This window comes from Gobio gobio (genome assembly GCF_949357685.1).
Source record: "Gobio gobio genome assembly, chromosome: 23".
Taxonomy (NCBI): domain Eukaryota; kingdom Metazoa; phylum Chordata; class Actinopteri; order Cypriniformes; family Gobionidae; genus Gobio; species Gobio gobio.
The window spans coordinates 28199132-28215808 of NC_137119.1; the positions used below are offsets into that span (position 1 = coordinate 28199132).

Below are 16677 nucleotides of genomic sequence, written 5' to 3' on the forward strand. Positions count from 1 at the left end.
CCCGTTTCCGGAAGAAGGCTGGGCGCGAGATTCGGCGGGATGGACAAAAAATGAAACAGAATGAGTGGAAAAAACACACGCGCTGAGAACATAGGACAGAGTGACAGTACAGAGGGGTGTGTGTGTGCTCAAGGCGGGCAAGACTAACACAGAGTTATATTTATGGATTTTCTTCCTTTACCATTTTGAGATCGCACTAGAAGTTTTCTCTTTTTTACTTTGATTATTTAATAAGAAGAATTTTGGAAGGGCATTTTTTTATTATCTCATATTTATTGCATAAGGGCTCTCGGGGATGTGACTGTACGGATCTGAAGCTTTTCGCGGACCCATGTGTGACAGTGGCATGTGTGGATAAATGTCATCTGTGTGTTTGATTTCAAGAAGAATCGCAACATTGGATGCTTTAAAGACATATTCTTTTGAAAAGAACTGGACTTGAACTCATTGTCATGGCCAATATGAAGTCTCGCAGGTGAGATGATGGATCTTGTTCAGTGCCTTGTGAACTAAATCAAATATAAAAGCTAAATCAATTTTAATTTAAATAAGAATAATTATTATTATCTTATGGATTGTGTACAAATGTACAGATCGTATGTTGATGCAAAAAAAACATCGGGAGGTCGTATTAATTATGTATAGTATTTATCTGGAGTTGTTTGTGTCGCAACAGAAATCGCTATGGCAACATTAAAGCTCACAATAGCAATAATTAAACATTTAAAACGTTAATAAAAGATGATATTTTACATGATATGACAGGTCCCTATGACGCTATACGTTGCACCTGCTCACCGAGGTTGATCATGATCTAAATACTGACTCATTTGTTTAAAAAACATTTATTATTGCTAGTATCACCATAATGTTTGCTCGTGCCAAATGTCATTCGTCAAACAGTTTCAAATGTTTAAGATAAGTTTTTGTGTTAGCCTGAATGCTAGTGGTTAGCCTGTCTTGGCTCGTTCTCTATTGAACAGTGCAGGCGGAGTGAACTAGCATGCTAACCGGCTATTTCATAATTTCTGAAGTAATTTTAGTCCAAAAATGGACGAAACGTGTCACAAGTAAATAAAATCCTCTTTTAATTTCAATTTCAATTTAGTTGACTTTAAATGTTTTTTAAATTAATCTACAAGTAAGAGTGATCACAAAACAGAAATGGGGGAAGGTTGTCGATTTAGAGGATTATATGGAATTAGATGAAACAGACAGTCCTGATGCCTTAATAGGGCATTACATAGTAACTACAGATCAATAACATTTATGTATAAAATCAAATTACTAAAGCAGATCTTGAATATTTAATCAGTTGTATCTTACTCTTTGTAAACATTTGCATATGTTTGAAATAGTTTTACACTTACATCTGAAAAAGTATTTGGTGTAGCTTATAATTTGCCATGATTTAGAGGGATTAAGGGGGCATATTTTATGTGTTACAGGAACTGAAAATGAATATACAACAATTTACATTTATGATAAGTTGCTAGCTGTAAAAACATATTTGTGTATATAGAGATGCACAAGAAATATGACACGATTTATTATTGTGTATACGAGTAATAATAAAGGAGTAAGAATATTCTTCTTGTGCGTAATGCTTTCCACACTTACTCACATCTAGTTTGGTTTATAAAACTATGCGAGTCAGATTTTCCAAATGATGATGTTTATGAAGGACGCTGACATACAGATTGCTTGCTGTGCCTAAACAAACATGACCATGATGTTATTTATGGATGAATGAAGATTTTAACTTGTGTGCTCTCCCTTGCCCCTTTCTCTACGGCTGTTAAACGTGGGGAGTTGGTACATTTCTGTCAGACATTAATGGAAGATATTTGAATGTAATTTCAAAGAAGACCAGCTGAAGGGCTTAATCTGACTTGATTGGATTTGTCGTTTGTACAGATTTGGTCAGTTTGGTCTGCCTCCTGACTGAATGATGCAAGCAAATCACCTCTGAAGTAAAATGGGCTTGTTTATAACCTCACCCCTGAAACACTTCTTTCATCTGGTGGCTTGTAATACAGAGAGCCAATGTTTCAATGATAAACATGCAGACTGGCAGCAAGAAGGATTTTGGACTTCCATATTTGTACCACTTTAGTCAAAGTTGGACTTCAGCCTAAAAATACGCCTAAACACATTTCCTCACAACTTTAGACTTTGCAGCAAGGAATTCTGGTTGAATGTGCTGTTGCATATTTCTTTAATGATTAGACTTCCTTCCTTGTTTTTCTAGAATATTTTTTAGCTTTAAGGCTTGAGCTTCGTTTATGTTGACAGTCACCTTTAGCATCGGATAAATGGTTTTGCATTAAGTTTGTGCTCTGGTATCCCAGGGAGACTTAACTACCCAGTGCATGGTGTTGATTAAAAACTCTCTACCTCACTGCATTAGTTAAATGTTACCAGGCAACAAGGCATTCCTATTGACTGAAGTCTTGGGCAAAGCGACTCACTTTGAATTACTTGAGAATAAGATCATTTTTTGTATGTATTTTAATGGGTAGAATCTAGGATAATGGAAAAAATAATATATAAGCCTTATGTTAAAAAAAAAGTATGTATGTATGAATGCCAAAACCAATGCACTGGAATAATTTAAATACTTCTGAAATTCACTTGTAGCTTGTTTTGCTTGCTTGCAGACTAATTATACTCAGGCATGTCCTGTTTAACGAGAGCTGCTTTTCTAAACTGTTTGCATCTTGTATTTACAGATGATCGATCAAGCTCGTATGTTCATTGTTTTGTGTCAGAATATATTTTTTTTCTTTTAATTGTGTTTGACTCTTCCTTTTCTGTTTGTGTTTCATGGCTGCAGTGAAGATGAGGATGATGAACGGCATTCTACAGATCCTGACAGCAGCAGGGACCCCAAGAGTTCTAAAAAGACCCTGTGCAAAATTAAATGGTCCCGGGATGAGGTACTTAATACATGAATTCTAATCTGCGACCTGTTCCACATATGCTATTTTAAGCTTCAAATGAGATAATACTTGCTCCTTGGGTTTCTATGATGTAACAGGAAGGGGTGGGCATTGCTACAGTGCACTTAGAGCTGCTGTCACAGCGGGCTAGTTGTGTCTGAGATGATTTCTTCATGATTTCTGTTTCACAAACAGGATGAGAAGCTAAAGAAGCTTGTTGAGCAACAGGGAACCGATGCTTGGAAATTAATCGCCAATTATTTCCCAGTAAGTAACTCGCTGAATCAGATGCAAAATCATGAATTTGAAAGTGTTTTTAAAATTGTGTGCTGGAATAGTACAATCTGGTCTAGTTGTAATATGAATGATTTATTATTTCACATATTTATTGTGGAAGAACACATTTTCAGAAGTGTCTTCTGAAGTATTTAAAATGTAAGTAAATAAAATAAAAAACAATTTTATTACTTAAAATTTTGCAAAATGTATATAATAAGTGTGCATATCTTAAATCTATGTTCCAAACCATTTTTTGTCTTATCCTGAATCGCTACAGTACACCTATATTAAGTGTATATAGTCCGATTTTTATACAGAGCGTCCCGGGACGCCAACCTCTGTGGAGTAGCCCAGTAATGTTCTTCTGCAAGATGCATGCAGCTTTATTTAATAACCGCTAGAGCACCAAAAGTTACATAGTGTAACAAATCAAAAGAACTATGAAACCACATGTCAAGTTCTAACTTTAGTCTGAAAATGCTATTGCAAATGTACAGACTAGATAGAATTTCAGCAGAACTATTGTTAAATGCATGTTGTATTATTAGTGACAGGTCTTTGTGTTAGTAAAGATGTTATTATAGGTGTATGTGTAGCTGCAGGTGTTGATGTGGGATTTTATTGCACTTTGACAGACAAGGACAGATGGTCAATGTCAGCACCGTTGGCAAAAGGTGCTCAACCCGGAGCTGGTGAAAGGACCCTGGACAAAAGAGGAGGATCAGAGGGTAAGACGAGCTGGGTGTTCTGTGTCCTCAGAGCAAGACAGAGATGGATGGATAAATGGCGATAGATGAAGGATTAGGAGGGGCGTGATGATCTCATAGTCTTGATTCTCAGTTTTCGAATGCAAAAGTCATTGTCCTCCTCCTCTACCACCCAAAGAACTGAAAGCTTTTGTTGCAGTATCCTTACAACACACTGTTTAGAAGTTGCACGACAACATTCCAGAACAAATGACGCTAAATGAGAGAGGTCTCTTTCTGCCCTATTCGTTTCATAATGGTTGTACATACACTTCCATTCAAAGGTTTGGGGTTAGTCAGATTTTGTAATGATTTTGAAAGAAGTCTCTTATGCTCAGAAAGGATGCATGTATTTGATCAAAATACAGTAAAAACAGTAATATTGTGAAATGTTATTACAATTTAAAATATCTTTTCTATTTGCTATATATAGAATGCTATTTATTCTTCAGCATCATTACTCCAGTCTTCAGTGTCACATGATCCTAAATTCTTATGATTGTTGAAAACAGTTGTGCTGCTTAATGTTTTTGTGGAAACTTATAAATTGCTTTCAGGGTCCTTTGATGGAAAAGTTAAAAAGAACAGCATTTATTTTGAAATAGGAATCTTTTGTCACATTATAAATGTTTACCGTCTCTTTTGGTGAATTTAATGCATCCTTGCATCCTAAACCTTATTCATTTCTTTTAATAAATCGTACTGACCCCAGACTTTTGAATGGTACTGAATATCGTGATGCAAATGTGCAATCTATAGCTTAGAGTTTAGTTTAGCACTTGAAAATAAAAATAGGGGGGAAATCTCAAATTTTATGTCAGCTCAGAGACCAGGGTTGACTCTTTTTATTTGGTCAAGATTAAAAAATGTGGAGATCTTCCTTGCAGATTTCGGAAAACTATTCTTATGAAAGGAGTTCCAAATGGAGAGGATATTTTATAACCCTATTGCCATACTTTGTTTCTGACCGTTCCACAGGTGATTGAGTTGGTTCACAAGTATGGGCCCAAACGGTGGTCAGTGATTGCCAAGCACTTACAGGGCCGCATAGGCAAACAGTGCAGAGAGCGCTGGCACAACCACCTCAACCCAGAAGTGAAGAAATCCTCCTGGACCCAGGAAGAAGATCAAATTATCTATGAAGCACATAAACGTCTGGGCAACCGCTGGGCTGAGATCTCAAAGCTGCTGCCTGGAAGGTAAAAATGTCTTATATTTATTCTAAAGCTATACGGAATATAGAAAAATACCAGTGTTCTTGTGTATACCAGAGAGTCACATTTACCTTACTGTACGTTTATAGGACAGACAACTCCATTAAGAATCATTGGAACTCCACCATGCGCAGGAAGGTGGAACATGAGGGTTACTTACAGGACGGCAGCAAGAGCTACAGCAGTGACCCTGGCCAGAAGAAACGGCCCAAATCCAGCCCAGCTGTGGAATATCCACATGGCCAAAATCAGCGGATATTGAACAGCCAATCACAGGTGATAGCACTCACAAGAATAATGTGGCATTTTTATTATTTCACTTTGTAGATGTTATAGAATGTTTAACTAAACCCTGCTACCAGTGATTTTATAAATGATAATAATGTACATTTAGGGATGCACAATATATTGATAGCATATTGGTGATATTAGAGGTTTTTTAAATGTATATTGCTTTTGTGTTGTTTTTGATTGGCAGCTGCCCAGATATTCGTATGGTTCACCAAGTGACCAGTGTATGGAAAACATAAGTGTCGAGATCTCTAGCTTTATGACGGTAAGTCCTATGGTGCAGTTCTCACGGCATGCTCAAATCTCCTCTGTATCTCTGAACTTTCTGCTTTCTGAAGTCTGTTCGTCTTCTCTATAAATAAAAACAATCGACTCATATGTTTGTTGGTAATTGTTTAATCTGCATGTGTGTGGTGTGGTGTGGTGTTTTAAACTGGTCCATATCTGAATTTCACCAATGCCATTATACAAATTTGAATTGAAATGTATTGACATTTAATCTAATCTAGTATATTGAATGTAAACTACATCGGCATCCTGGGTTTTTTTGCTTGGTGAAATTCAGGACCTCATAAAAGTCTTGTGAAATTGTCAGTAAACTTTGTCTCAGTCTCTCTTTCCGCCTCTTCCTCCCGATTCTTCTTCCTCACAGCCGTGCCATGACGACCCAGACAAAGAGAAAAGAATTAAGGAGCTAGAGCTGTTGCTAATGTCAGCTGAGAGTGAAGTCAGAAGACAGTCGGGCCCTCGTGTAAGAAACACTTGTGTGTGCGCGTAGAATAGTGCGCTATTGGTCCCCTCATTCCCATCTTACTCCCCCATACCCTCATCTCTAGCTGTGCTTAGTAAATCTTGCCCGCCATCACTGCCTCCCTGCCTCACACCCTCCTTTATTAACTAAAACTACAGAGTGACCGCTTTGAATTTTAGCTTTTATTAAAAGCATGTTTTTAATATATATTTGTGTTATTATGCTTTTTTGTTAGTTGTATTATTATTTCCTGCATATTACAATACAACTAAAAACATATTACAATCGTATCTTTAAAAAAATCATATTAATACAGTGCATCCGGAAAGTATTCACAGCGCTTCACTTTTTCCACATTTTGTTATGTTAGAATACCTCATAATGACAACATGAAATAAGTTTGTTTGAAATCTTTGCAAATTTATTTAAAAAAAAAAAAAAACAGCCTTTGCCATGACACTCAAAATTGAGCTCAGATGCATCCTGTTTCCACTGATCATCCTTGAGATGTTTCTACAACTTAAATGGAGTCCACCTGTGGTAAATTCAGTTGATTGGACATGATTTGGAAAGGCACACACATGTCTATATAAGGTCCCACAGTTAACAGTGCATGTCAGAGCACAAACCAAACCATGAAGTCCAAGGAATTGTCTGTAAACCTCCGAGACAGGATTGTATCAAGGCACAGATCTGGGGAAGGGTACAGAAAAAATGATGCACCATTGAAGGTCCCGATGAGCACAGTGGCCTCCATCATCCGTAAATGGAAGAAGTTTGGAATCATCAGGGCTCTTTTTAGAGCTGGCTGCCAAACTGAGCAATTGGGGGAGAAGGGCCTTAGTCAGGGAGGTAACCAAGAACCCGGCGGTCACTCTGACAGAGCTCCATCGTTTCTCTGTGGAGAGAGAAGAACCTTCCAGAAGAACAACCATCTCTGCAGGCCTGTATGGTAGAGTGGCCTGTATGGTAGAGTGGCCAGACAGAAGCCACTCCTCAGTAAAAGGCCACCTGGAGTTTGCCGAAAAGCACCTGAAGGACTCTCAGACCACGAGAAATAAAATTCTCTGGTCTGATGAAACAAAGATTGAACTCTTTGGCCTGAATGGTAAGTGTCATGTTTGTAGGAAACCAGGCTCCGCTCATCGCCTGGCCAATACCATCCCTACAGTGAAGCATGGTGGTGGCAGCATCATGCTGTGGGGATGTTTTTCAGCGGAAGGGACTGGGAGATTTGTCAGGATCGAGGGAAAGATGAATGCAGCAATGTACAGAGACATCCTTGAAGAAAACCTGCTCCAGAGCGCTCTGGACCTCAAACTGGGCGAAAGTTCATCTTCCAACAGGACAACGGCCCTAAGCACACAGCCTAGATAACAGTGGCTATGGGACAACTCTGTGAATGTCCTTGAGTGACCCGCCCAGACTTAAACCTGATTGAACATCTCTGGAGTGATCTGAAAATGGCTGTGCACCGACGCTCCCCATCCAACCTGATGGAGCTTGAGAGGTCCTACAAAGAAGAATGGGAGAGACTGCCCCAAAATAGGTGTGCCAAGCTTGTAGCATCATACTCAAAAAGACTTGAGGCTGTAATTGGTGCCAAAAGTGCTTCAACAAAGTATCAAGCAAAGGCTGTGAATACTTATGTACATGTGATTTTTCGGGGGGGTTTTTATTTATTTTTTATGAATTTGCAAAGATTTCCAACAAATTTCTTTCATGTTGTCACTATGGGGTATTTTTTGTAGAATTGAGGGGAAAAAATAATGAATTTTAATCCATTATTGAATAAGGCTGTAACATAACAAAATTTGGAAAAAGAATACTTTCCGGATGCACTGAATAATACATTGACACAGTTCTTGTATTATTATATATTTGCATTTTCTAAATGTTTTTCTTTGTGAGTTCTGTTCTAAATACATTTTGTAGGTTAATGAAATTTTATTAATTATTCACAGTTTCCCTGTGAATAGTCAGCCGACTGTGTATCATTACCATAATATCATAACCTTAATATCGTGAATGTTTTCCAGAGATTTTAGCATATGGTCAAAAAGTAATATGAAACTCAGGTTTATTGGCACAGATGCGTGTTTGCTTTTTCAGTTTAACTCTCCCCTCCACATCACTGCAGTTTATCTTTTTCCTTTGATCTTTTCTTACCATAAACTCCCTCACTAACCTCAATGGTTTGGTCTTATACAGAATCCAGAGAGCTACTCCAGCTGGTCAGACAGCCTGCCCGATGATACTGTCACCACCACTGAGAGTATGGATGACAGGGGGGTGGAGCTGTGCCGTTTAGAGGAGGGCCAGCCTGCTAGGATGCCTCTGCCCGTCTCTCCTAGCAAGTTCCTGGCTGCTGAGGCCAGTGCTGTGCTGTCCACACTAGAGACGATTCCAGAGTTTGCAGAGACTATGGAGCTCATTGACTCAGTAAGTATAATATATACACTATATTGCCAAAAGTACTGGGACACCCCTCCAAGTCATTGAATTCAGGTGTTACAATCACGTCCATGGCCACTGTGTATAAAATTAAGCACCTAGGCATGCAGACTGCTTCTACAAACATTTGTGTAAGAATGGGTCGCTCTCAGGAGCTCAGTGAAGTCAAGCTTGGTACCGTGATAGGTTGCCACCGGTGCAATTAGTACATTCGTGAAATTTCCTCACTACTAAATATTCCACGGTCAACTGTTAGTGGTATCATAACTAAGTGGAAGCAATTGGGAACAACAGCAACTCAACCACGTAAAATCACAGCAGGATCAGCGCATGCTGAGTCAATAGCTACAGACCTCCAAACTTTGTGTGGCATTCAGATTAACTCAAGAACAGTGTGTAGAGAGCTTAGTAGAATGGGTTTCCATGGCGAGCACCTGCATACAAGCCTTACATCACCAAGTGCAATGCAAAGCGTTGGATGCAGTAATGTAAAGCACGCAGTGTAAAACACTTCTCTGTCTGGCAATCTGATGGACGAGTTTGGGTTTGGCGGTTGGTGGAGGGGGGATTGTGGTGTGGGGTTGTTTTTCAGGGGTTGGGCTTGGCGCTTAGTTCCAGTGAAAGGAACTCTTAATGCTTCAGCAGACCAAGAAATTTTGGACAATTTCATGCTCTCAACTTTGTGGGAACAGTTTGGGGATGGCCCCTTCCTGTTCCAACATGACTTGCATTATAATGATATTATTTCTGGATGATATTAACCAGAAAGTTGATCATTATTTTGATGATATAGGTGATAGCCGATAAATGGCTGATTTATAGAAATTGTTCTATTTTGATTTTAAATAAATTAAAAATAAAACACTTAAACACTAAAGTAAATTATTATGCTACTTGTGAATTCTCACAGCATTATAATGTACAGTATGAAAAATAGATATTAATTTTAAAAACAAATATATTTAACAGTATTTAAATTATTTAATAGTGATATAAATTATTACACTAATTATTTGGGGGGGTTCAACTTTAGATTAGTGTTACCAAACTTACACTAAAATTAAAAAGGGGGGAAATGAACACGCACATTTAAATATCAGTATGGACCGATACTGATCAATATATATTTTTTAAATAACAGATATGGTACCGTACCTATATCCTTAACATATGATGGGTAAATTAATTGTTTTTGAAATTGCATATACTATATTTATACCTCACTCTTAAAGAAGAGGCAGTATTTATTTAAAAAGAGGCCGTATTTATTTTGGTTAGGTAAGGTATAATATATGTTACAGATTTCATGCATATATTTTTCACTGTATTTCTAACAAAATACTATATTTTACTAATATTGGTATTGTTTACATATAATTTACTCAGGCACTATAGGCATTGTAAAGCAAAGTAATCATTTGTGTGTTTTGGTGCTGCAGGACCCTTTGGCCTGGAGTGATGTGACCAGCTTTGATATTTCTGAGAGAGGCTCCTCCCCAAAACCCGCTAACCCCACTGATGTTTGTCCGACCCTGGAAAGGTGCACAGAAAGCCTTGCCTACTCAATAAATGCTCCCACTGTCCCAGCGATGACCAGGCAGTGTGCTGCAGTGAGCCAGGGCAAGTCTGTGGCTCTCTCCAACACTTGCATGAACCGATTCAGCTCTCCACCAGCGTCCATGATGAGAAAGAAGAGGAGGGAGAGAGAAGATCAGTCACCTGCAGATGAAAGGAACTGCGCTGCTTTTATAGACAACGGAGGGAACTCTCCGAAAAACACCCCTGTCAAAGGCTTGCCATTCTCCCCCTCTCAGGTATGGGTACATTTATAACATTTCATATCTTTTAAAGCACAAAAAAGTTCAAGTTTGAATGAATCCACAAATTTCTATTTAGTTTTTCAATGTGTCCGGTGGTGAGCCCTTGAGCCTCGACAATCCTGCTCTTACATCCACTCCAGTGTGTGGACAGAAATGCCTCCTCAATACACCCCACCACCAGAGAGAAACCACACCAAAACACCAAAAGGAGAATGCAGGGTCAGGGCCTATTCTTCACCTCTGCTGTTTGAGAATATCGAGCTGACAATATCAGAATCAAGAAATAACGAATCGTTTTTTTGTCTTCACAGATTTAGGACCCCGAAACTCCATAAAAATATTATAATCCACACCCCAAGAACACCCACGCCTTTCAAAAATGCCTTGGCTGCCCAGGAGAAGATGCACGGCCCATTAAGAATGGTGGTAAGTCCCAGGGCCAAATTGACTAAATGGGGCAAATTAGTGTGAGAGCTCAGATCCAAAAAAGCGACGATGGGAGTGAAAAGTTCTACTGTCGACGCATAAATTAAAAAACACAGACGCAGTCGGATAATTTCCATAAAGACCAACGCAATCTACCAAGAGCAGCGCAAATTAACCTCTGGTTTAAGACAGGCTTTTTTTGTGCTGTAAATAAAGGCACAAATACCAATAAATTGACGAGCGCAAACCTTAGTAAATCACCTTTCGTGATTCATTTAAATACTCTCCTCCCATAAATTTTGCATCTGAAAGGGAAACTCCTACACATGCATATGCAATAAAGTCAGCCGCAAAAATAATCCTGTCTACGCTTTTTCAGTGCTAATTTTTCACTGCGTGTCTTTAGTAAATCTTGACAGTAGTAACACCAAAAGAGGGTTTGCACTAGCGCAAGCTGTTAGTAAATCTGACCCTTAATGGGGAAAAAAACTTTAAGCTATATCATTATTAAAAATGCTACAGCAAGTCAACACATAAAATTAAACCTATAGAGTAGGACTTTGTTATGAATTTATGACAATTAAGCACATTTCCCCCCAAAATTCTCAGTACTATGTGTCAGGATTTTTTACTGTTAAGCTGTTTTTGTAATGATGACTTTCATTAGATTCCTAATACTGTAATAATTTTATTTTTGTTCAAATCAGCATAAATTAAAGGCAGTACATCAAATACTTGTATCATGTATAAATAACATTTTACATACATTTTTATTTTACATATGTTTTATTTTATAATTGAATATTTGTATATATTAAATGTATTATTTATTTATTTTATTTATAATTATGTTTAGTTTTTTCATATTAATTCTTGGTTTTCATTAGAATCAATTATTTTAGTATGTAGTAATATTTTGAAATAGATTTTATTTTTATATATTAATTTTATTTTAGTGTAATTTTTTTTATACTATTTAGTTTTAATTAATTTTAATTTTAGTCATTCTAGTACTTCAACTTCAACTTATTTTATTTATATGGAGGGCCTAAAGGGACGGTAAAGAAGAAAAAAAAAGGAAAATGTATATGGCAATGCTCTTGCGTTTCTCGCAAATGTTTTGTTCCCACGAGAAACTTTGTGTTCACTCACAAAGAACACAAAAGTTTTGCGAGCGGATGCAACGGTTTTGCGAGTCAACGCAAAGTTTTTTTGGGAGGAACAAAAGATTTGCAAGAGAATGCAAAAGCATTGACTTATTATTTTTCCTCCCATCTCATATTTTTTCCACCACCATAGGGTCTCTATATTTCAGTTAGTTTTTTAAGTTTAAGTTTTTCATCCAATATTTATATTTAACTTTATTTCAGGTTTATTTCAATTCATGAATTTTTTTTAATCTTTTGAGTTTTAGTTAACAATAACAACCCTGATTAGAATTATGTAGGAGATGCTTAACTGTCCTGAAAATGTCACAATGCAAAAAAATCTTAATGATTCTAAAAACAGGTTTTATTTTTCTTTATTTTAAGGCTAAATATGTCTTGACAGATTTCATGAGATTTACCTATAAAGGCTCTTCATGTGTTTATTCTGTGCTTCAGTCACTAATTTGTCTTTTGATATATTGCATTGGTGTGTTCAGCCCCAACCACTGGCACTTCTTGAGGAGGACATCAGAGAGGTTCTGAAAGAGGAAACAGGGGCTGACATCTTCACACAAGTGCAGAACCATCTTCAGTACAGATCGTATGAGGTACTGGCCACTTTCTTACATACAAATATGTTTAGTTTGTAACATTCTGAAGGTTGCATCTGATGTTAACTCTTATATCAAACACTCATTTTTATTTTTAAACTGTCGTTTATGGTTCACAGCAGATAGACGCTCCTGCAAGGAAAGTGAGAAAGTCTCTGGTATTGGACAGCTGGGAAAAAGACTGTTTGAATGTACAGCTGTTTCCCCAACAGCAGATTAACAACAATGCAGTGGTAAGAGCATTATCCTACTCTATTAGCTAATGAGGCGTCATTAGTGTTTTTCTGTTTTGAGTTTTACAATCATTTTGTTTTCCCTCTTCACCCACCGTCTTCGCCCTTCTTTTTCCACATAGTCTCACAGTGACGGCCTATTGACCAGATCCATGCTCATGATGCCATTGACCGAGAGAGAGGAGAACTCTTGCTCTCAAGCATCACTGAAGGATTCACTTTCCATAGTATGTCCCCTTAGCCCACAGGGCAAGAGAGAAAACATGACCCAAAGGAGCCCACCTTACCAAACAACCACTCCGGTAAGTTACTCATTTGTTCCCTGATCATCAAGAGAAAAGGATCTGATATGACATTAATCTCCTTATATTGATTGTGTTGCAGGTAACACATAATTAACTCTCTTGAACTCAAATAATCCTCAGAAATGTAGCATTTTAATATATATATATATATATATATATATATATATATATATATATATATATATATATATATATATATATATATATATATATATATATATATATATATATATATATAAAAACATTAACACAAATATAAGACCATTGGACAAACTGGTGTTATTTCAGTATTATTTGTATACTAGTATAGTATTTACTATTTTGAATTAGCTTTTATATAAACATTTTATGTGTTTTGTTTTTTATTTCTGTATAGCTGTAATTTATTTTGTTTTAGTAATTTAGCACTTCAAAATAAATTTGTAAAAGTTTTTAATCATTTTAATCCTAATATTTTTTTTAATAATATTTTAGCTTAATTTCAGTTAACAAAAAAAATCATAACAATAACAACGCTGGTCAACAGTTGTTGTTTTTTTCCCCATTATACACACATTTGAGACCTTTGGACCTTGTGGACAAACCCATGTTATTTTAGAATTATTTATATAATATTATAGCATTTATTAATATTTTGGATTAGCTATTATTTTTATATTTTTAATTGCAGTTTTGTATATTTCTATAGAGTTTTTTTATTATTGTTTATTTTTTGTAATGTAATACTTTTTTTATTTCAGGTAGTTGCCAATGACTCTTAATATTGCATGTGATTTTTATTATACATTTAATCATTTATTTTTGTTTTAGTCATTTATTCTGATTTCAGATTGTTGCCAAGAAAACATTTTTTAGGTTAAAAAAATGATTAAAGATTTAGTTAACAATAACAACACTGGGTCAATCTCAAATGCCTATTTTGTTATCTAACAGGCCAACGGTGATTGGGAGGCAGTGGTTTTTGGGAAAACGGAGGATCAGCTGATCATGACGGAGCAGGCCAGGCGTTACTTAAACACCAACCCCACTGCCTGCATTTCCAGAGCTCTCGTCCTTTAAACATCACTTCTGCACTACAGCAACCCGCTCTCTTTTCCTCTATCACACCAACATTTAACCTCTCCGACAATCTGGTGTAGGAAACAGAAACACTCACTATGTTTGCTAAACACCTACTGATATAACAATGTATACCGCTTAGGATTAAAAAAAAAAAAAAACTTATATGGAAATGTAGTCAAAATACAAATAGCCCTAGATTTGCAGAACTTAGCTAACGGTATTTTAACATAGTTATTTTTATCCATTTTTAGCCGTAAAAAGTGTGCTGATTTTAAGGGCTGCTTTTCAATGAACTTTTTTAAAGAAGGAATACATCGTATAAATGGCATTTTCATATAGTTTTTAAGCTCTTTTTAGAGGTTTTTAGAGACTGGTGTTAAGGATAGGAGAGCACTGGCAGTGTTGCACTACTGTGGTTGTTTGTTAGAGTGAGGAGCAGAGACAGTGTTGAGGAGTAACTGGATAGCACTTGCAACGTAATCGTTTCCGCTCCAAACGTAACAAATGTTCCACCCCGATTATTATTATTATTTTTATTTTTTTACGAGTAGGACACTCACTGAATGTATTGTATAGTGTGAATTTGCTAAGTTAACGTGTACTGGAAGGTACCTCGAACATTTTCGAACATTTTTGTTTTCCATTATTTTTTGCTGTAAAGTGAAGGTTGTCGAAATTAATTATACTTCGAACATCTGGAGAGGCGTAAATTCGACTTGTGTTTGCAACCGAAGTCTAAATGCAGCATTGTTGCTGCATATGAAATTGTTCTCCGTTTAGCCAAAATCATGTTTGGTACTTATACAAATGCGCACGTCGCATTATAAATAACACGTTCCAAGAACAGATACATAGGTGAGATTTGTTCGTTTAGAGCTGTAGGTTCTATTTATTAAATCTTTACTAATTTATTTATTTCAAAGATATAAAGAAAATCTCTAATTATATTTCTGTTCTGTTAAAGATTTGACTACCTTCCATCACATTTCTGATTTCAATAACACTGCCACTAATTTCTTGGCCTGTGCAGTAAATGTAACATCCTTTCAAAGGTTCCGTCCTCTTTACACCAATTGGTTGACCGTAAAAGTAGCAGCATTCAGCCTCCAAATGTGGGGAAATTGCACTTTTAAATATATAAATGTTGGTTTGTCATTTATCTATTGTTTTACGCCCTCTTTAGTGTTTACATTTTGTTGTATGTGGGTACATAGTGGTGGCTGAATGTATTTAAACATATCATTAACACTGACGGGTCAGGATGACATCCGTAGGGGAAAATGATGTAAACGTAGTTCCTCTCTCCCTTTTTCTCGCTCTCGAAAAATGTTCATAAGGTTTTGCTCGCTGCTACTGAGAGTTACAGCAGGAATGGACAAGCACAATTGACTGAAGGAAGTGTTGGACAATTGCTTTGCTCTCATATGAAGTGAAATGTTGAATGAAATGTCATGTTTTATTGTTTTATACTGAGAAGAACCCATGTAAAATAGTTCCAGGTTATTTACATTGATAAGTTAGCCAGAGCAATAAAAGGATTCGGCAGTATTAGCGTTACGTATTGGGGTTTTAACACATTTTTAATAAGATTGTCTTATTCAAATTGAGGATGATTTTTTTGTAAAAAGTTTATTTTTGCTAATTGTAACCCAGATATTAAAATGCAAAAACTCTATTGAAAGAAACACTACACATTGTGGCCCTCAACGTATCTACGTTACTGAGATTCGTTTATTTTGGCTCACGTAACATTGTAGATAACTGCTTAATGTGTTTTTATGTCTTGTTTGTCTTCATTTTACTGTTTGTCTTTGTTGGTATTTACATTTTCTGTAGACTTGAGGGAAGCAAGTATATGTAGCAAACTGACATGCATGAAAACAAGCAGCACACTTCAACTGACATACTCATTTCTCATGCAATATGTTACGCATTTGACATATTTTCTGCAAAACAATTATAACCTGTTTGTTTGATATTACAACAAACTTGTCAATAGCTATGTTGTCAACTACATACCTAAAAATAAAAAAATATGCTCTTCAAATGTTTGTATTTTTCTTTGTAAGTTGTGTTAAACTCTAAATTGCACCCTGAAACTGATTCAATCAGTATTTAATTTTTTGGTTGACACTTCTTCCATCCTTCTCAGAACCTAATTTTTCATCTAATAGTCACCTTCTCGTTCATGTCACATTGTGAAAGACCTCAGAGAGTCCAGTTCTCTTCTAAATGCTGGGTGTTTACAGAGGTAATGGAAGTTGAGGTCTCTTGAGTTGATGGCTATCCCCTGTCACCAGGCCTGGGGGTGCCACAATCTCCGCCCTTGGGGTCCGTGGACCCACACCCTCCCTGAACAACACAGCTCTCCACAGGTCAGCTGCTCTCTCTAAAG

The 16677-nt window shown here is 36.6% G+C and overlaps 1 protein-coding gene across 2 annotated transcripts; it reads left to right on the forward strand.

Annotated features, from left to right (window-relative positions):
- Positions 1-75: 75 nt before the first annotated feature.
- mybl1 (v-myb avian myeloblastosis viral oncogene homolog-like 1) lies at positions 76-16326 on the forward strand. Of its 2 annotated transcripts, XM_079806102.1 has the most exons (16): positions 91-475; positions 2837-2939; positions 3138-3209; positions 3857-3949; positions 4946-5166; positions 5271-5457; positions 5660-5737; positions 6125-6223; positions 8435-8665; positions 10117-10491; positions 10574-10716; positions 10809-10923; positions 12569-12679; positions 12802-12915; positions 13038-13217; positions 14154-16326. In XM_079806102.1, the coding sequence occupies exons 1-16, from the start codon at positions 453-455 to the stop codon at positions 14277-14279; spliced, it is 2271 nt and encodes a 756-aa protein (XP_079662228.1). In that variant the 5' UTR covers positions 91-452; the 3' UTR covers positions 14280-16326. The 2 variants fall into 2 exon arrangements, with proteins under 2 accessions (XP_079662229.1, XP_079662228.1); XM_079806103.1 differs by lacking the exon at positions 6125-6223 and having other exon boundaries at positions 76-475.
- The last annotated feature ends 351 nt before the right edge of the window (positions 16327-16677 follow it).